The 20,585-nt window shown below is 50.4% G+C and overlaps 2 protein-coding genes across 8 annotated transcripts in view; both read left to right on the top strand.

The window, feature by feature from the left end:
* The window catches only part of LOC102939685 (RNA-binding protein 4B), a 25,442-nt gene extending 10,037 nt beyond the window's left edge, over nt 1-15,405 (top strand). For 2 of the 5 annotated variants that reach the window (XM_037903427.2, XM_037903428.2), the window contains exons 3-4: nt 1,396-2,112; nt 7,463-7,620. In XM_037903427.2, coding sequence (XP_037759355.1) covers nt 1,396-2,105 — 710 coding nt within the window. In that variant the 3' untranslated portion in view covers nt 2,106-2,112; nt 7,463-7,620. Of the gene's footprint in view, nt 1-1,395; nt 2,113-7,462; nt 8,023-14,795; nt 14,894-15,372 lie in introns of those variants that run through there. The other 3 variants (XM_037903429.2, XM_043550978.1, XR_005226042.2) reach the window with 2 other exon arrangements.
* Nucleotides 11,418-20,585, top strand: LOC102939472 (zinc finger protein 501). Of its 3 annotated transcripts, none has more exons than XM_007070416.4 (3): nt 11,418-11,462; nt 14,796-14,893; nt 15,373-20,585. In XM_007070416.4, exons 2-3 carry the CDS (start codon nt 14,827-14,829, stop codon nt 16,710-16,712), a joined length of 1,407 nt encoding a protein of 468 aa, XP_007070478.1. In that variant the 5' UTR covers nt 11,418-11,462; nt 14,796-14,826; the 3' UTR covers nt 16,713-20,585. The 3 variants fall into 3 exon arrangements, 2 of the variants coding, with proteins under 2 accessions (XP_007070478.1, XP_043406905.1); XM_043550970.1 differs by having other exon boundaries at nt 11,424-11,462; nt 14,800-14,890; nt 15,367-20,585; XR_006292141.1 differs by lacking the exon at nt 11,418-11,462 and having other exon boundaries at nt 14,791-14,890; nt 15,367-16,820; nt 16,853-20,585.

Here is a 20,585-nt window from a genome sequence, read left to right as displayed (position 1 = left end):
AGGCCACTTGTCATTGCAAGCTCTATGGGGTCGAGGGAGGGGGTAATCTCAAGAGTGTGTGAAAGCTAATTTAAGGTTCTGGAAACCCACTCTTGAGCCTGATATCCCCTATAGTTACCTCCCTATCCCAAAAGGCAGAGACTGGATTAGAGAATTGTCTAGAGCCAGGCTATGAATTGCATAGTCACCTTGGGGAGCACTGACTCATGAGAGCAGACCCAGTTATTTCCCCAGGGTAGTAAGGATGGCCTAATAGGCCTTTGGCTTAGGACTTGGGAGCCTTAGGTTCAATTCCTGGCTCACTCACAGACTCCTTGTGTGGTCCTGGGAAAGTCGCTGCATGTACCCTGTGCCTCAGTCCCTATACAATGATGACACCACTTTCCTATCTTATACAGTGTTGGTGTGAAGATGCTAATGCTTGTGAAGCGCTCGGACCCTACGGGAGCCATATAGGTCCCTAGATAGACATGTAGCTGCTCACTAGTGTGAAGAAGCAGTTGACAGTCTGGTCTTGGAGCAGACTTAGGTCCAGATCAAGATAGGAACTAGGGAAATTTCTAACTTTAAGCACATGAATAGCGTCACAGGGCTAAAGGTTCACATCTGTCAAGTAGCTATCTGGATCAGGACCTAAGTACCTTCCTGAAGCAGGCCTTAATGCCACTCAAATGTTACTTTTCAGGAGAAGTTGCTTTTTATTCATGGCAGGATTCTTACCGTAAAACCATTCAGCTTGGCCAATTGGGATTCCTCCCTATTGTGAAAAGAACAGGAATACTTGTGGCACCTTAGAGACTAACCAATTTATTTGAGCATAAGCTTTCATGGGCTACAGCCCACTTCGTCAGATGCATAGAGTGGAACATATAGTAAGAAGATATATGTACATATAGAGAACATGAAAAGGTGGAAGTTGACTTCACACCTTCTTGTCAACTCTCTGAAATGGGCCATCTTGATTATCACTACAAAAGTTTTTTTTCTCCTGCTGATAATAGCTCATCTTAATTAATTAGCCTCTTAGAGTTGGTATGGCTTCTTCCACCTTTTCATGTTCTCTGTATGTACATATATCTTCTTACTATATGTTCCACTCTGTGCATCTGATGAAGTGAGCTGTAGCCCACGAAAGCTTATGCTCAAATAAATTTGTTAATCTCTAAGGTGCCACAAGTACTCCTGTTCTTTTTGCGGATACAGACTAACGCGGCTGCTACTCTGAAACCTGTCCCTATTGTGAATGATGCGGAAGGTTGTGGAAAGGCTAGGTTTTGATTGGCTGCTCAGGGAATGAGATGGTTGAGTTACTTGGTTCTTGCACACTGCAAATCTTGTGGTTTTCCATGTGGCATCAGTTATTATAGCAACCATTCTTGCGTCTGTTTCTTAAAGGCAAGCGGATGCGCGTGCAGTTGTCCACCAGTCGGCTTCGGACGATACCTGGGATGGGAGACAAGAGCGGCTGCTATCGGTGCGGGAAAGAAGGGCACTGGTCTAAAGAGTGTCCGGTAGATCGCACGGGGCAAGTGCCTGACTTTACCGAAACCTATAATGAGCAGTACGGAGCGGTGCGCACTCCCTACCCCGCGGGCTATGGGGAGACCATGTATTACGATGATGGGTATGGAGCAATGGTCGACTACTACAAAAGATACCGCGTGAGGCCCTATGCTACGGCATCTGCATACGACGCCTATGCAGAGCAAACAATGGCCCAGTATTCGCAGTACGCGCAATACTCCCAAGTACAAACCACAGCCATGGCCGCCACCACAGCCATGGCCGCCACCACAGCCATGGCCAATCGCCTCACTACTACCCTAGACCCTTACGATAGAGCGCTGCTGCCAACCCCGGGAGCAGCAGCAGCAGTCGCTGCAGCTGCAACTGCTGCTGCGGCAGCCGCGTCCTCCACCTATTACACCCGGGATAGAAGCCCCCTGCGTCGCACGGCAACCGCGGCCACCACCGTCGGAGAGGCGTATGCTTACGAACGTTGTCAGCTGTCTCCAGTCTCGTCGGTCGCTCGGGCCTCCCTCTACGATGTGCAGCGGTTCGAGCGGGAGTCATACGCAGACAGGGCGCGGTACTCTGCGTTTTGAGTCGGAGGTGAGAGCTTTGTGAGTGGCAGGACGTGTGTGCTGCTGGAGTATAAATTGGGCTTGTTGCACAGTAAGATTTACCAGGGTTTCCACTAGCGTCTTTCTGTGATCTACCAACTTTAGCCGAGTGAAAGGATATTGTTAGTGTTGCTGGTAAAAGCCTGACACCTTTACCACATTAATAGAGTACTTGCACTTCAGTGAACTACCTATATCGTGAAGCAGCCAGAACAAGTGTGCATTCACATGGGACGGGCATGGAGTCTTTTAGAATAATCTTTACCACCAGTGTTGAGTGGGCCCAGCTCTTTTGTCCTATCCTAACTCATTCATCATGTTTTTGAATGAAGATGATTTGAGATAGGCAGTATGCACTCAGACAGTTGGTACGGGGTCAGTGTCAACCTTGCTTTGCTATTTTAGCACAGGGTCTAAATCTGGACTTTAAAGCAACTCCAGATTTAAAGCTATGTTTATCAGTCACTTACTATAATGGCTCTAGGTCAGTAAGGAATATGTCACTGTTTCCCCTGTTGGAAAGCTGACAAGATCCATATCTCCATGCTGGATTTGAAGTGTTGTCTATGTGCCTTTTTTTTTTATAGGCCTTGAAATCACCCAGTAATTTATTCTTGAGAAGAGGATAGAATTATTTTTGCACACTTATTTCTGCCATGCAAATGCTGCTAACCTTTCAGCATACTCTAAAACTGGCAGAGATTTTGATCTTCCTGTTTAAGGGCCTTATAAAATAGACTTTCTTTTTCTGTCCCTGAACAACATTTAAAAATACAGTGTCAAGTCAGATTTGGCCCCAACAAGTCTTAATTTTAAAACAAGCCTTTGCAATTCTCCATTGCTTGAAATCTTTAAATCAAGGTTATAAATCTTTCTAAAAGCCACACTTCAGCTCAACTGCAATTTATTGAACAGGATCTGGGCATGATAGGATGAAATTCCCTGGCCTGTTGTACAGGCCTGACTACAGGAGGTCCCCTGTGGCATGAAAACCTCTAAAATGCTTGAGTCAGTAGAGATGTTTGTTAGTAAGATTTATGAAAGAAATCTTTCCCTACGTTGTTTGCAGCATCTGAGAGCCAATAGATACTGACTAAACAAAGTCTAGTTAACCAATCTGTTTTCATTGTTTCAGTGAAATGCAACAAGAGTAAACTCCAAGTTTTAAAAAGTCTGTCAGCTTTAATCTTAAAAGTACATTTCACATGGGCAGGAACCTCTGTATTGCTGAGTCTCTCAACTGTATCACAAGTCTCACAATAGTTGGTGTTAAAGCCCCAGCAGTCATGTGATTGTGTGAGAATCTGTTTGTTTAAGTTGTTAGGCCTTGTAGTTGCAAAGCAAATCTTTAAAACATGAAGTGAGTTCACCCTGGCACCAACTGTAACTCAGGAGTGTTCTCAGGGTTTTTGTCTTGTCCAGTTCCAACTCAAACACCTGGATTCCTGCTTCTCTTGGGATGTTATCCCTCAGTTTTCTCCTGCTATTTCCTTTAACTCCATCCTATTACTCCTGACTAATTCCCCTTTGTGTAACTCTGAACCATCTCTCGCCCCCATTGCCACCACAGCCTTCATATACTCTGCTGACACTTGGTGCTGTCCAGGGCCCTTCCAATGCTATGGACACGCTGGTGGTTGTTCTCCTTCCTACAGGTCCATAGCTGTGCTGTCCAGCCTGACCATGTCTTCATAAATCAGTCTCTCTGGACTGACCTGTTGTCCTGCTCCAAACTCCTGGCTTGGGGTTACAGGTTTTAGGGGTCTGTTTCCCAATCCCTGCTCATCTTCTCCTGTCTCCCCTGCCCCTCCCGTGCTCCTGGCTTCTTTTAACCTTCATTCTTTACCCCTACATTTGGGGGCAGTGGCAGAAATCGCAAATGGAAAGAAAATTCTGGGAGCTTTCTACTGCCTTTTCTGTCATCCTAGTCCCATCCCTTATGTCTCCCCAAACCAGGTCCTGCTCAACAGGTGACTTGATTACAGTGTATAAGTGTTTTCACGTGGAGAAAATCCTGGCTACTAACGGGCTTTTACATCTAGCAGAGACAGAACAAGAACCAATGGCTGAGAGTTAAAGCCAGACAAACTCAAATTAGAAATGAGGCACAAATTTTCCACAGTGAGGTTGATTAACCATTGGAATAAACTCCCAGGGGAAGTGGTGCATTTTCCATCTCATGAAGCCTCCAGTCCAGCCTGGCTGTCTTTCTGGAAAGTGCTTTATTCAAATACAAAATATTGGGCTGAGTGGCATTCTCTCACCTGTGTTATATGGGAGTGGCAGCACATATATACTAATGGTCCTGTCTGGCTTTACATTTATAAATCATCATCATGCACGGGCTTTCAAGTTTGCAAGACTGCTAGAATGCACGTGCTGCACTGGAATATCAAAATCCTTCTAAAAACATACCTTTGATTCAGTTCCCTCAGGTTTTAGCAGTGATCAGAGCAGATAGTTTGTGCTGTGTTGTTTCAGCTTGAAGGAATCTTGAGTACAGCAGAGCAAAACAACGCACATTAATGTGGACAACTGTGTTCAACCAGTGGAGTGGCTGAATCGGCAAATGCACTTTGCCTCTGACATGAGCTCTTATACCAGCTTCACCACTGTCTTGTAAAAGCCCGTAAAGTATTCCACAGGGGCAGTGGTGGGAATTTGGCTGTGAATGGCAGTTTGTAAATGCACCAGCTCTATAACCTGTCAGTATGTGTTGGATGGGCAAAACTGGGCATTGTCCAAGATTGTGGTAGCCGGTGTGGGGAGTGACACTTGGAGGCAACGAAACCCCAAAGCAGTGATTAGCTAAAACTTTAACTCGTTCATTCTGTTTGATAACCTCTTATTGTAACTTACTCAGCACTCTGGCTGCCAAGTCATTGCAAGAGCAAAGGGCCTCCCAAAATGCCATTGGCTCCTGTTGTCAGCAGAATATATGTGATAGTAGGTAGTGGCCCTAGTTCAGCCAGACAGTGAACCACATGCTTAAAACTGAGCTCATACTTTGAGTCAATGGAACTTAAGCATGTGCTTTGCTGAATGGTGATGGATGTAAGCACAGGCTTTGCTGAATGGGAACCAGAGCGAGAGCACAGAATGGACTTCACTTAGCATTAAAATTAAACTCCAGGGACTTCAAAGTCATCTTGAGCTAACTTGGACCCACTGCTGAATATTTGCAGTAAGTGCTGCACAGTCAGAAGCAGATGTAGCTCCATTGGCTTCTGCGGGTGAGACCTGTGGCAGCAGCAGTGTGGTCTACACTAGAGAAAGAAGTGCAGCATTGGGAGGCAGTTAGGCCTGAGATCTAATTTTCTCTCTAACTGTGAGGTCTAGTCTACAGGGGAACACTTTGGGGAGTTAAGACTAATTAACTCAAAGTGTGACGTTAAAGCACATCAAACCCCTATGTGGACACTGTCATTCAGAGTTGAAGTGTCCTTAGTTGGCTGTAGTGAGGGTTAAGCTACAGCAAACTAAGGGTTTGTCTACACGGGGACACTTGGGGCTTGGCTACACTTGTGAGTTACAGTGCAATAAAGGAGCCCCAGGCGCACTAGCTCACTACCCGTCCACGCTGGCAAGGCACAAAGAGCGCTCTGACTCCGTGGCTACAGCACTGCTGGTACTCCACCTCGGCGAGTGGAATGCCATTGCTGCACCCCCACTGGAGTGCCCCGGCGCCAGTGTGAACGAGATGTTGCTTTACTGCGCTCTGATCAGCCTCCGGGAAAGGTCCCATAATCCCCTTAAGTCAAGTGGCCACTCTTGTCATTGTTTGGAATCGGCTGTAGGAATGCAGAAATGCCCATTGAAAGTTCAGGTTCTGACAGCAGGCTGCTTATCTCCTATGAGACAAAGCAACCATTACTGTGGAATGCTGTATGAGAGAGAGACGGGGGGGGGGGGGGGGGGGGGGGGGGGGGGGGGGTCTGCTGCTGTCTGAACTTACAAGACCTCATGTTGACATGCTCTCAGCCCCCCAAAAACCCACTCTGTCTCCCCCCACATACACACTCCCAGTCACACTCCACCCCACCCATCCCCATTTGAAAAGGACATTGCAGCCACTTGCATGCTGGGATAGCTGCCCATAATGCACCGCTCCCAATGCTGCTGCAAGTGCAGCAAATGTGGCCACGCCAATGTGCTTGAAGCTGTCAGTGTGGACAGACTGCAGCGCTTTCCCTACTGCGCTTTACGAAGGCTGGTTTAACTCAAAGCGGTCTACATCTGCAAGTGTAGCCATGCCCGTGAGAAAATTGTGACTTAGCTTTTAAAGTGGATTAGTTAAACTGCATTAAATCCTTGTGTGGATATTCTTATTCAGAACTACAGTGGCCTCCATTCAGTTTAGTTTAATTCACTTTGGAAGTGAATTATGCTAACCAAAGTAAGGCCATTTTAATTCTGAATAAGAGCATTCACACAGGGGCTTAATGCAGTTTAATCCACTTAAAATTCACACCGTTGCTTAATTCATCTTCACTTTCCAGAGTGTCCCTGTGTAGACAAGCTGTGAGTCACTTCACCATTGTCATCTTACCACCCAGGGGCTGTTGTGGAGATTCGTCAGTGTCTATACAGCTAAAGTGTTAGTAATTTGGCCCAGTCGGCCTAGTGTTATGGTAGCACATAGGGTCCCCAATTAAGATCGGAGTCCCACTGTACTCTGCAGACAAAGATAGTCCCTGCCCTGAAGAGCTTGCAGTCTAAATAGACCCAGGTTGGGAGGGGGACCACAGGTGCAGAGGGGAGAGAAGACTTGACCAGGTGTCTCAGCAGCTCAATGACAGATCCAGGAATAGAATCAGTTGTTCTGCAGGCTCCTCCTTGCTCCAGCCACCACTCCTCACCCAGAGACAGGAATAGATCACTGGTCTCCTTATTCTCAATCTAGTTTCCTATCAACTGGACCACACTTCATGTATCGTGTTAGGCAAGGTGCTCCTTTCGTTTTGGAGCTACCTTGCAGTAAAGTTGAGCTAACTCCTAGGGAGATTTAGCATTACCTACACTTGAAAGTTGCACAAATTTTCACTTAAGGCATGATTTTTAAACTGGTTGACAGAAACCAGTGCAAGAAAGACATGTGGGTGGGCTTTAAACCAGGCTTATTTCATTTCAGTGTAAATTGGTTATGGACTGGTTTAAAGTTCTTCAGAATAGGAGCGTCCACCCAGGGCTTTGCACCAGTTTAAAGCCAACTTTAGATCAGCATGGGTTCTGTGTGTGGACAGTGCGAGGGCTTCGGGTGGGCATGAGATCTCTGGGCTTTTTGCCACCGTGGCTACTTCTGACATAAGCCTTTGAAACTGTATTGTGCTTTCTTTCAGGTAGCGTATTCTCGGGCGGACCCTCGGGCTCCCATTACACGGGAAAGTTTGTCCTACTTCCCCCACCATCCCGCTGCCTGCGACGGGTATTGGCTGCCTCTAGTGTGTTTATTTTTAATGGAGGTTCTTGTGTTTCAGTAAAGTTGTGACCCACTGTATCTTTTTTTCTTAATTTTTCAGTCCTTGAGCACTTCCCCACACTTGCAAGCATAGTTCCTTTCTTCCCCTAACTCCACATTGGCCCTTTCTGGGCTCAGGTTCTGCATGGGTTGGGGTGGGGATTCACTGTCTTCCAGGTAACTTACTCATAGAGTTCACGTCATTATTTCCTTTCTCTTCTCAGCGTTGTGGATGGAGAATCCCAAGTCTCCTCTTTATTTATTTGTTGTTTTTGTCTTGGGAGTTGATCTGAATCCCAGTTCAAACCCACCTCCTCTGAGACTAGACTGTGGCTGAGGTGTTTCCAAAGCAGCTAGTGCTTGCGTAGAAGCTTATCTGTTAGAATCTGTTGTGGAGTTTTGACCACGGCTTTTCCAGCAAAATAAAAATTTCCAACAGAGGGCCCTGGCTGTTCTTTCTTCCAGGAAAAAAACCTTAGCCCCCGATGGGTTCATCTCCTACCCCCAGCAGGGCCCAGAGCATTTGTCTGCTGCAACCTCATTGTTCAGCTTGAGCAGTAGAGGTTTATGCTTCAAGGCCAAGCTCTTCGCTTCAATCCGTGCAGGGGCACAATCCAGTCATGCAGGAGCTGGCTTGAGGGAGTGGTATTCTACTAGAGTAACTCCTGGAGTCTCCAACAGCCATAGTGAGAGACAGTCCCTGCCCCAAAGAGCTCTCACCTAGTGAGAATATATTTATTTCAAAGGCCCTGAACCACTGGACCATCCTTCCCAAAGCAGGGGGCTGCCCACTTCTGAAATTCTGTGTTTGGTTCTGATCATTTCATACATTAAGCCTTAAGAGTGAATGTCTTTCTAAAATATATGCTATAGTTCAGGTAGAAGGGAGGTGCCTGATCCAGGAATTGCTGCCTGAGATTGTATGGCCTGTTATAGATTTGAGGATCTAGTGGTCCCTTCTGGCCTTAAACTGTATGAATCCAACTGGCTTTAGAGATGAGGGACAAGAATGGAGGGGGAAATCTCTTCTTAAGAGAGATTGGAAAGACAGCGGTTGCTCATCTTTAGAGAGGAGACAGGCTGGGACCTGGTGAAAGACGATGCACTGGAGAAGGTAGGTGGGAGCTGCAGTTCAGCTCATTTCATGATACAAGAACAAGGGTTGTAGGGAAACTGAAGAGTGGCCAAAGGAAATACTTTTTCATGCACTCTCCCCGCACACTTAATCTGGGAAACTTGTTACCACAAGATGTCACTGACAGCGAGAGCTGAGTAGACTCCAAAAAGGGATCAAATGCTTATAGGGGTATTGGGAATAACTAAAATTAAACAATGAAGAATAAAGAACCTTGTGAATAGCTCGAAGCCTGCCTGTTTCAGAGTATGAGCTGACCCTTAGCTAAGGGGGTCAGAAGGTCACTAATTATCCCAGTGCTGCCTCCTCTGGGGATTCATGCACTTTCCTCTGAAGCAGCTCGCAGAGATGGGATATTGGGCTAGATAGGCCCACAGGTCTGCTCCATTGTGGCAATACCCATGGGAATGAGATGCAGAGTAAAGGGGTCAGATTATACGGGAGGGCTGCCCCAGGCAGAAGAAGATTGTGGAGCTCAGATTCTGTGCCAGCACTTAGAGTTAAAGGTATGGGCTCTGCACCATTCACTAGTTCAAGTGGGAACTGAATGTTTAATCCCCTAGATGCATAGGATGGCTGGGGAAATAATTTCAGGAGGGCCCTGTGCTCTCCCCCATGACTTTCCCATCCTGGGTCAGAGATGCCTGTCATGTCTCTCCTGCATCTTCAAATCCTGCTTCCTCCCACTCTATGAAATGTGCGAAGATCCTGCTGGCTACCATGGTCACCACAGCCTGGGTTAGGGATGGAGACGGGCTCCCCTCGGGCAGTGCACTGGAGATGACACACAGCTCTTTATGGGAGAGCAGGAATTTCTCACCTTCCAATTTGAGCTCTGCAGCAGGGAAGCTGAGGAGCTACCAGGTAGCTAGGAGAGCAACAGCCTCTGCTCGTGTCTAGCATATTAACTGATTGCACCCACCCTCCTTCCAGACACAACCTACAGTCGTGTGCAGATTGAGGTATGAGTTGCAGCAACCAAGGGTCAACCTTGGTTTAGGCTGACTCAAGTCTGAGTTCAACAAAGGGCAGCGTCATACCACAGATGTGGTGGACTTTTCCCCTAGTGCTGTCTCACAATGCCCATCGTGCCACTATCTTGCCCTCTGGTGCCAAGAGGTCATCCCAGCCAGAAGCTATCAGCCAGAAGCTATCAACCAGTTCGCCCCATGCAGGATTGTGGGAATTGAGTGCATTTGGCTCCCAGATGACGGTGCAAAATTACCCATAATGTGCTGAGGTTTGTAGCAGCACTGGGAACTCAGGCTGTACTCAGCAGGGCTGGATTAAGGCAGTATATGATCATGCCCAGGTTCTGGCACCAGTGTCTGGATTTATGACTATACCAGAGTCTCAACTTCCATATATAGAGCCCTGTTTGGATAGAAAATTTTTATCTGCATCCAGTCTACTAAAAGGGTCTGCAGATATCTGTGGATTTATAGGGCTCTATTCATTTCAAATAAAAAGTTCATTTCCAGCCCTTGGGGTTAGGGAGAAAAGCTTGAACATGTAATCTGATGCAGCAATGCCTGGTTGCTTGCCTGCCTCGCCTGCAGCGAGCCTCATCCAATCACTCCAAGTGGAGGAAAGCTCAGTTGTAACCAATGTCGTGACGCTTGCTTGAGGCTACGTCTACCCTAGCACTTTTGTTGCTATAACTTATGTCACTCGGCGTGTGAAAAGTTACACTGACAGAAGTGCTGCTGTGGACAGTGCTATGTCAGCGCTGACATAGCTACTGCCGCTTGTTGGGGGTTGTCTGTCGACAGGAGAGCTCTCCTGTAGGCACAGAGCAGCTACATGGGAGATCGTACGGCAGCATAGCTGCATCGGTACAGCTGTGCTACTGTAAGATCACTAGTTTAGACATGGCCTGAGTCTGTAGAGATCCTGAGACAATTACCTGAGAGAAGAAATTGCTTTTAGTCTAATCACTCCAGGGACACTGGCTGCATCTGCAGAAAACCTGAGCTGATTGCTTGGAGCAGTGTAAACAATGCAGTGACTCTGGCTGAGACTGTAGGGAGCCTGAGCTAATTGCTCCGAGCAGGGGGAACTGCTCTGTGCATCTCAGGGTGGGTGTTAATTAGCAGTCTTGCCCCAGAAGGGGTCTCTGTGGGACAGAATGCAGTGGGGTCAGCTCCTCTATTCATGCAGACACCCTGACTGCTGGGGCAAGTGCTGAGGGGTCTCTGTCACCAACAAGCCAAGTGGGGATGGGGCCATGATGCAGTGGCAGGGCTTTAGGCACAGCCATAGGGGAGCTGACCCTGCAGGGGGGAGCTCTGCTCCAACACTGAAACCGCTTCTCCCAGAGCTGCCCCCAATAGAAAGTACTTCCCCCAAAATACAGAAGCTGTGCCCCAAACCCCTCCCAACATAGACACCACCCTCGGTGCCTTCCCCACCACTAAAAACTGCCATTCCTGCAGCAGGCACCCCCCGCAATAGAAATCACGTCTCCCCCACCCCATAGCAACTGCCTCCGGGAAAGGACTCCACCCCTAGCAACCGCCTTTCTTGGAGCCAAGCAACCATCACCTCTGGAGTCCCCTCCCCATAGGAACTACCTTCCCCAGAGTGCTTTGCGACTTGCGAGAGCCTGGATATTTCCCAGGGTGCCGTGCAGGGGAAGCCACACAAAGGGGCCAGGCTGCGCTCTCCCTTCTTAGGTAGCTGCTGCTGCTGCAAGACCCCCACCGCCCCTGCCTGCATCCTCCTCCCGTGTCCTGTGGAGAGCCAGGTGAGTGCCCAGCAGGGGCAGCCCCAGAGGGGCCGGGGACAAAGAGCTAGCCCTGTCCTGGCTGCGGGCCACAGGACCCGGAATAGATCCCACCCTCACTCACTCTGTGCTAGGGCATCTCTGCCCTACCCAGTCCCCGCCATCTGCCCCACTGCCCTTGGCTGTGAACACCAATTAGGTCTTACCACATCTCAGCATTGTGGTGAGGGATACGTGTGTGAACAGCCTCTGTGCCCCACCCCAGAGGTGGCTGCATCTTAGTACCAGATGAGGGATGCCTGTATAAACAGACCCCGTGCCTTACCCCAGTGACGTGTGTATCTCAGCCCTGGGTGAGGGAGTTCTGTATGAACTGCCCCATCCCAGAGGCAGTTGTATCTTAGTGCCAGGCAAGGGATCCCTGTATGACCAGCCTGTGTGCCTCACTCTAGAGGTGGCTGCATCTCAGCTTTGGATGAGGGATCTTATGTAAATGCCCCCTGTGCCGCACCCCAGCCATGGCTGTATCACTGCTCCGAATGAGGGATCCTGTATAAACAGTCCCCACCCCTAAGGCAGCTGCATTTCGGTGGGTGCCATGTGTGTACAGTTACCTCCAATGTTCCAAACAGAAAAGGAGGTATGGCCTGTAAAGTCCTTTGGGAGCTGGTTGTATGTGCGCCCAGGTCTGTGGGGATAGTCAAGGTAATTCCTGTGTGCAGTGTTGTTGTAACCATGTCGGTCCCAGGATATTAGAGAGACAGGGTGGGTGAGGTAATATCTTTTTATTGAACCAACTTGGAGAGAGAAGCTTTCACAGAGCTCTTCTTCAGGTCTGACCTTAAGCTTGTCTTTCTCACCAATAGTAATTGGTCCAATAAAAGCTATTACCTCACCCACCTTGTCAATTCCTGTCGTGCTGAGGGTGCAAGGGCAATTTAATGCTATGGGGTCTCTGGAAAGGGAGTTATTGGGATGTTGTGCATCATGCAGGGTCATTGACACCGAGATGGCATGGGCAGCTGGGTGAGGGACCCTGCCGCAAATCAGGAGTTGGGCCGAACCACCCCCTTGAGCACAGGTCCTCTCGTACAGTGGGTACTTACAGGGACTGATTACATGGGGAGGGGGCTGGCACCCCAAAAGATCTAATGAAGGGCAGCACAGGCCAGTGGAAAGGGCAGTGGTCTGGGAGTCAGGACTTCTGGGCTCCATTCCCAGCTCTGGGAGACGAGTGGGTCTAGTGGCTCTAGCAAGGGGGGTTGGGAGCCAGGATTCCTGGGTTGCTTTCTCAGCTGAGGGAGGGGAGTGGGGTCTAATGGTTAGGGGAAAGGGAGTGGCTGAAAGTCAGAACGACTGGTTTCTATTCCTGGATCTGCCACTGACCTTGGTCAAGTCCCTTCCCCTCTTGGTGCCTTTGTTTCCGACCCCACCTTTCGTATACACACACTGCTGTTTCTCAACCTTCCCAGGTCAGTCACCTCTTAATTGAAATCAACATTTTTTGTGATTTTTTTTTTTCCCCTTCAGCTTTGCTATCAAATTTATAGTAAAATCATCTATCACTGACAACAATGCTAACTGTAGGTATATAATGCAGTGTTTATTTTGAGAGGTTGATGGAAAATATTTGACCTTGAAGGGTCAAGGTATATGGGGGAGGGAGTGTGGAGGGAGAGAGATTGTAATACATTTGCAATGCCTCAGGACTACTGATTGGCCTTTCGTAGCCCACCTGGGGGCTGCGAGAAGCATGGATTTACTGTGAGCTCTTTGGGGCAGGATTGTCTCTTGCTGTGTGTCACAAAGCAGGTTCTGGAGGATCAATTTTTCAGTTTTCCCCAGGGCCTATCATTTAAATGGACAAGAGGTGGGAAGGAAAACGGGCATCGAGAAGGGAAGGGACTTTCCCAAAGTCAGTCGCAGATCTGAGATAGAACCCAGGAGTCCTGACTCCCAGTCTCCTCCCTTCTCTAACCATTAGATCCCACTCTTCTCCCCAAGCTAGGCTAGAACCTAGGAGTTCCAGTCCAGTGGCCTGCCCACTGGACCAGTCCACCCTTATGACTAATTTCAATAGGCAGTTAGTGTTTGGGTTCTAATCTCCTCTGTCTCACTGACAATGATCAAAGCCTTCTAAAGCTTTTCTGTCATGCACACATACCCACACACACACTCATGTCTACAGTGCAGCTGCTTAGGGTGGGGCATTGTTGTCTTCCAGGACACCATCTACTATAAGGTGGGTAGAAGCAACTTCTCGCCTGATTTTTGCCATCTACCACTTGAAAGCTGATGCTCCAGGGCACTAGGGACCAAGAGAGGTTTGGGGGCCTAATTTCCCCTCATTCGGTGGGATTTTCTATCAGGGATTTTGGCCATAGTGTCTAAGACCCTGAGTGGTCTGAGCTGATTTTTTCCCCAGGCTTCCTTCCTTGTGTTTTCAGAGTGCCCTCACCTAGTTCCTGGACTAGAATACCTGGAACGATGGGTATTCCTGGGTTCTGTCCCCAGCTCCGGAAGGAGAGTGGGACCTAGGAGGTTAGAGTAGTAGAGACTGGGAGATAGGACTCCTGGGTTCCATCCATGGCTCTGGGAAAGGAGTGGGATCTGGTGGATAGAGCAGGGGTGGGGGGCTGGGAGCCAGGATTCCTGGTTTCTGTCCCTGCTCTGGTTGGGGAGTGAAATCTAGTAGGTTAGAGTAGTGGGGGTTAGGAGCCAGGACTCCTGAGTTCTATCCCAGCTCTGGGAGAGGAGCGGGGTCTAGTCAGTTATAGTGGAGGAGGGCCTAGGAGGAGCCAAGATTCCTGGGTTTTATTCCCAGCTCACTTGCTGGGTGACCTTCCCCTCTCTGTATCCCAGTTTCTCCTCTGTAAAATGGGGACAATAGCGACATGCTTTGTAAACAGCTTTGAGATCATGGGTCACAAGCACTGTATGAGAGCTGGCTGTTCATCAGTGTTTTGAAGGTGATTTGCAAGGAGATGTGTAACACCTGGTGTTGTGCATTTATGGTTTGTTTCCAGTGAACAAACAGCATCCCCAAATACTAAAAAAAAAATCACGAGGCTGGCTTAGAAATTATGAGCATCTTAAAAATGATCTGTGTGGGGTTCAGCTTTTAAGAACAAAAGTTGCAACTTTCACTGAATCCCCTGCCTCCAGGAGCTGGGCCTTTAAGAGAGGCCATGTGATAGACTTGCAAATCCCTTAATATCCAGTAGGGGGCAGCAGGTGTTTTCCTCACTCTAATACATCTCCAGGGGGTTTCCCCAATGCCCCCTCTGGAGCTGGGGCTCAGCCCATGCAGATGGTCCCTGAAAGGATCTCATCTCACCCCTTTGCTTGCTCCAGACAGGGCTAACGGCCCCTGACCCAGACACAGATGGAACCAGGGGAGGAGTCCAGTGTCCCGGATCCCCAGGGCTCAGAGGAAATGGAGGCTGGAGCAGGTGAGTGACTGGGTCAGTCCTTTCGGAAGCTGGCAGTGAGTGAAGCATAATTTAGAGCTTAAAAAAGAGGGAATGGAGTCTAGTGGGCAGGGCACTGTGGTGGGAGCCAGGACTCCTGGGTTCTATCCCCAGCTTTGATCTTGGGCGATTCCCTTTCCCTCCTGATGCCTCTGTTTCTCCTCACACCCTTCTGTCTATTTAGATGGTGAGCTCTTTGGGCCAAGGTCTTTCTCTCACTGTGTGTCTGTGCAGCACCCAACATGACAGGCCCCCGATGTCGGTCAGGCGTGTGTCTGTGCCTCTGCTGCACATGGTGCGACAGGCTCCCACGATCTTGGGCGGGGGCAGGCTGCGCAGTGCGACAGGGCCCTGATCTCTGGCCATGCATTATCTGTGCCCTGTTGCCCACCCTTGTACCCCAGAGCTCTTCTCCCCCTACCCAGAGCAATGCTCACCTGCATTCTGCTCTCTTCCGGCAGACGACAGTGCCGCCTGTCTCTCGGAGGAGGAGGATTCTGACCAGGAAGGCCCTGAGATGGCGCCATCCCACAAGATGTGGCCAGGGGTCTCCAAGGGCGATGTCTCGCCTGGCTCCCCATGGGACATGGCTGGCCAGAGCCCAGGCATTGGGGCACAGGCGCCGGATGACTCTGGTGACCTGGAGCAGGGGCTAGAGGAGTTCGGCGACATCATTGTGCACCGGGTGACGCAGATGGGCGTGAAGCCGTGCCGCTACATCGAGGGGGGGCGCAGCTACGAGCTGAACCCCGGGCTGGCCCGCCGGCTGCTGCGGCTGGACGAGAAGCCATACGAGTGCACTGAGTGCGGCAAGAGCTTCAACCAGAGCTCCAACCTACACCGGCACCAGCGCACACACACCGGCGAGCGCCCCTACTGCTGCCCGGCCTGCGGCAAGGCCTTCAGCCGCCGCTCCAACCTGGCGCAGCACCAACGCATCCACACCGGCGAGCGCCCCTTCCACTGCGGCGACTGCGGCAAGAGCTTCAGCGAGAGCTCCTACCTGATCCGGCACCAGCGCACCCACACTGGCGAGCGCCCCTACAAGTGCCCAGCCTGCGGCAAGGCCTTCTCCCGCAGCTCCCACCTGGCACGACACCAGCGCACCCACACTGGCGAGCGCCCCTACCTCTGCACCGACTGTGGCAAGCGCTTCGGGCTCAGCTCCGACCTGGCCACACACCGCCGCACCCACACAGGCGAGAAGCCTTTCCGCTGCACCGACTGCGGCAAGGCCTTCTCCCGCAGCTCCCACCTGGTGCAGCACCAGCGTACCCACACCGGGGAGCGCCCCTACCGCTGCGCCCAGTGCGGCAAGAGCTTCTGCCATGGCTCCAACCTGCTGCAGCACCAACGCACGCACCGCGGCGAGCGCCCCTACCGGTGCCAGCAGTGCGGCAAGGCCTTCAGCCTCAGCTCCAACCTGATCCGTCACCAGCGCATCCATACGGGCGAGCGCCCCTACCGCTGCACCGACTGCGGGCGCAGCTTCGTGCTGAGCTCTGACCTTCTGCAGCACCACCGCGTGCACACAGGCGAGCGTCCCTACCAGTGCCCCGACTGTGGCAAGGCCTTCTCCCGTGCCGCCCACCTGGCCCAGCACCGCCGCACCCACACGGGTGAGCGCCCCTACCACTGCCAGCACTGTGGCAAGAGCTTCAGCCATGGCTCCAACTTCATCAAGCACCAGAGCACCCACCTGCATGGCTGGCAGCCCTGCTGGCCCCTCAAGGAGGGAGGGGAGGGCCCTCAGGATGGTGGGTCTGACAAGGAGGTGGAGGAGGGGCAGGCACAGCCTTAGAATATGGCGGTGCTTGGAGCGCGGGACCTGCCACACCATCATCGCCAGCCTCCTAGCCAGATCACTTGAATGGAGTGAGAATCTATTAAACATCACAGGACCCTGCCCTGGACGGAACTGGGAACCCACTCCTGGCCTCATAGCCAGGTGTCTAGGATGGAATTGGGAACCATAGCCAGGTGTCCTGGGCAGAGCCGGGAACCTATTAAATGTTGCAGACCCTACTGCTGCTTTAAGGGCCACATCACTTAGCACCCACAATGTATCACACATCAGACTATGCTGCAATAGGGTTCACAGCCACCTGGCCCAACTCTAGCCAGCCTATCAAGCATCCAGCAACTCAACACTGGCTCCTGCACAGCCTTTTGGTCTTGTTTAAATTGCCCTGGTTTGATCTAAATTGGTTTAGAAGCCAGTTTTTAGGCCCAGTGTAAACACGGTGACAGCAACCTGCAGGTCAGAGCAGCCAAGCCCTTGTGTGATCCCAGCCATCTGCGAATCCAGCTCCTATCTGTGCCAAGGTGCTGAGTTGAGGATGAGGGTCCCTGCTTTGCTTGGAGGAGATTCCAGAGAGTGGAGGACTCGAATCTCATAGAGGCCGAGTGAGATTCAGCAGGCAGGTGCCACCCTGGGTCAATTCAGACTAGCAGTGAAGGGCAAATGTTTATCAGGATGGGGGATTCCCCAGGGAGGCAGCTCCCCCTGGGATGATGGGAGGAATGCTCCATCCCTTGGGGACCCTACATCCAGGCCAAATGTCTCTAAAGGCTGTGCTCTGGCTCCAGCACCAGATCTGGGCTAGGGGCAGGAATGGTTGCAGGTGGACCTCCAGGCCATGGGATACAGGGATACAGGCTGGGGGATGGGTACAGTCCCTTCTCTCCTGTTATCTGCAATGGCATTCCCACACGTGCCCAGCTGTACAGAGGGAGGCTCTTGTGAACCAGGGTCTTAAAAGCTGGATCTGGGCCCTTCTGTTTGCAGCACCCCACATAGAATCATAGGATTGGAAAGGACCTTAAGAGGTCATCTAGTCTAGTCCCCTGTGCTCATCTGCCTAGCAGTCGCATTTCCTCCCCTTTTCCCAGGGTTGAGCTTGGTTCGCACTCAAACAAGACACTCGCAAGTAAAGGCCAAAGGATTCCCAAGGATGGGGGTGGTGCTCCCAGAAAATCCAGCCAATCACATGCCTCCAGATGAGGTGCTACTAACATCACCTTCCCCTGGCAGCATCACCAGCCTGGGGCTACTTCATAGAAGGCTACTAGTTTAGGAGCACACTGATAGCTGGGCTGGATGCAGAAGTCAGGGGTGAGGTTCTGTGCTATGTGGTAGGTCAGACAGGATCACCATAGTGTCTTCTGGCCTTGGGCTGTACAACCTTGTCCTATTCTGTCCTTTAACCCAGTCTGTGCTGCTTCCAACCATCCTGGTTCCCCTCTCTTGCCCAGTTCTCTGGTATCTCTTGCCAGCTCTCTAGCTTCCTCTGGTGATGAAGAAGCCCCCATTTCTGCATTGTAACACTTCTAGGGAGTGATGCTTAGCTCATCAAGGGCTACGTTATCGCTGAACGATCTCTCCGGAACCATCCCCTTCTCAGTCTAGTCCCCAAGATGCATGTTGCAAAGGTACAGGTGACAGTCTTTGGTGTGCTCTTCCAGTCTGTTTTGGGGGGGTGATCACATCTGCCCCCCGTTTGGAGGAGCTCTGCTCAGAGGCCATCGGTGTTTCCTAAAGGCATCCTGCAAGGTGGGCTTGGGGTTGAACTTTAGCAGGACAAGCAGCTTCTGGCCTGTCCCGCAGTGGGAACACTGGGAAGCGTAGCAGACAGCTAGCCCAAAACCTCGTGTTGCAGAACTGCCATGGTGGGGGGTTCCAGTAAAATGGGTCAGAACATTTCAGTGCAACAGCTTTGCTTAGCTCTGAGCCACCCCATTGAGCAGGCAGAACCAGCACAAACTGCCCTGCCCTCCTAGAGCCTCACTCTGTCTGTTGAACTTAAATCTCAAGCCATGATACGAGTCAACCTCCAGCCTGGCTCTTGAGCAGGGCCATCACCTCTTTTGTGTAGAAGAGTTTCAAAGCTGCCAAAGGGATTTGGGTGCCCATGAGGGAGTGGTGTTACCTCTCTGTATGGCATAGGTGAGACTGTCAATGGGACAGCATATCCAGGCCAGGGATTGGAAAAATTGGAAAGGGCTCAGTACAGAGCCATGAGGATGTTTGGAGGGTGCGGAAACCTGCCTTGAGAAGCTCACCCCATTTAACTCAGTGAGGGCAAGGCTAACTGGGGTGATTTGATCCCAGTCTGTCAGTCCCTACAGGGAGAAATTTCTGACAGTCAAGGGCATGGGAATCTGCCAGACAAATGCCCAGCAGGGCTGGGAGCTGATGCCCCTTATTGCCAGAGTTAATTTGTGTGGCAAGTATTTCCCAGGGAGGGGATTCCCCCAGTGGAAGAATTGACCTGCAGAAGGGGAGGGAAGATTCTCCATTGCTTGGAGTCTTTTAGTCCAGATGGGTTGTCTCTCGAGAAGCAGCACTATAGCTCAGCCCAGGGGATGACCTGAATGCAAGGACCCCTGCAGGAGATACTAGGCGGGTGCTATGCAGGAAGTGGAACTAGACTCATAAAATGGCCTTAGAGTGGGAATGTGGTGCCTAAATGCTGCTGGTGGCTTTGAAAACCTCAGGCCCAGCTTGTGTGGTGGGAAGCAAGGGGCAGGCAAGGTGGGAGAGGTATCTAGTCCTGCTGCAGTGGGGGAGTACACTGTCAACCTCGCTGGTTTTCTTTGTTACACTTTTGTTACCAAGCAGCATTGTGAAGGCATGACAGTGACTCCGTAGCAGTGCCTGGAGGTTCTCCCTATGAACCACCTAAACTGCTGTGGGAGCAGTCAAGGAGGATAAGGACACTGCTGACATGCTATGTTCCTTTTCCTCAGCCCTCTGCACAGAGGATGCTGAGAGATACCTGCTCTTCTGTGGTAATAAAGATACGGTGCTACCAGGGACTGGGAGCACCTCCTTATACACAGCTGCTTTATGGGATGATGATAAATTTTGTGCCTATTTAAAAAAGCTCCAGGGAATCTCACTAAACTGTTTGGAAGAAACACAATCATCAAAGCCCTCAACACTGGTGATAGGAAGAGCTGACTGACCAGGAAAGTCACGCTGGGCTTGTGTATTAGACTTCATGGAGCATCTCTCCAAACTAAATGTCAGTGAAGGAGAATCAGCTCCTGTCATTCATTTGAACTCACAAAAGCACTAGCAGAGTCCTCCCAAGAGCAAGGAAGCTAGCAAGAAGAGGGGAGGAGGGAGAGAAACTTTTGCCCTCTACCAGAAACTTGCTAGGAGACAGGAAGCAATGGGTAGTGTTAAATGCATGGTCTGCTTTGATTGTGGTGAAAGATTCAGAGCAGAGTCTACTGGGTTCTACACCAGGCCAGTGTTTGATATATTTCATGATCAGGAAGTGGAGGGTGAGCAGTGAAATGGCAAAATTTGCAGGTGCAATATGGTGGTCTGTGGAAGATGCCAAGTAGTGGCCCACCTTGTACTTTTATCACTTAGGATGTTGATCCGTGGGCATTCATGGTTTCTTGCTTCCATGCTGTCAGTGACTCAGGAGCAGATCATGCCATTTTGAGAGTGCTGCTCCCCTGTCATCCACCTGACCCTTCCTAAATAGGCTACGTCTAGTGAATTTTAACATTCCCATCACGCAAATCATCCCAGCAGGTTTCAGAAATACCTACTGGGGCAAATTATTACTCATTGCTCAATAAACTGCAGTTCCTCTTGTTTATTACCCAGGCTCCTAGCATCGGTGGAGGGGCGAATAAAGAATTGTTTTTCTTCGGG

The sequence above is a fragment of the Chelonia mydas genome, chromosome 7 (assembly GCF_015237465.2).
Source record: "Chelonia mydas isolate rCheMyd1 chromosome 7, rCheMyd1.pri.v2, whole genome shotgun sequence".
NCBI lineage: Eukaryota > Metazoa > Chordata > Testudines > Cheloniidae > Chelonia > Chelonia mydas.
This window is presented reverse-complemented; position numbering and strand designations above follow the sequence as displayed.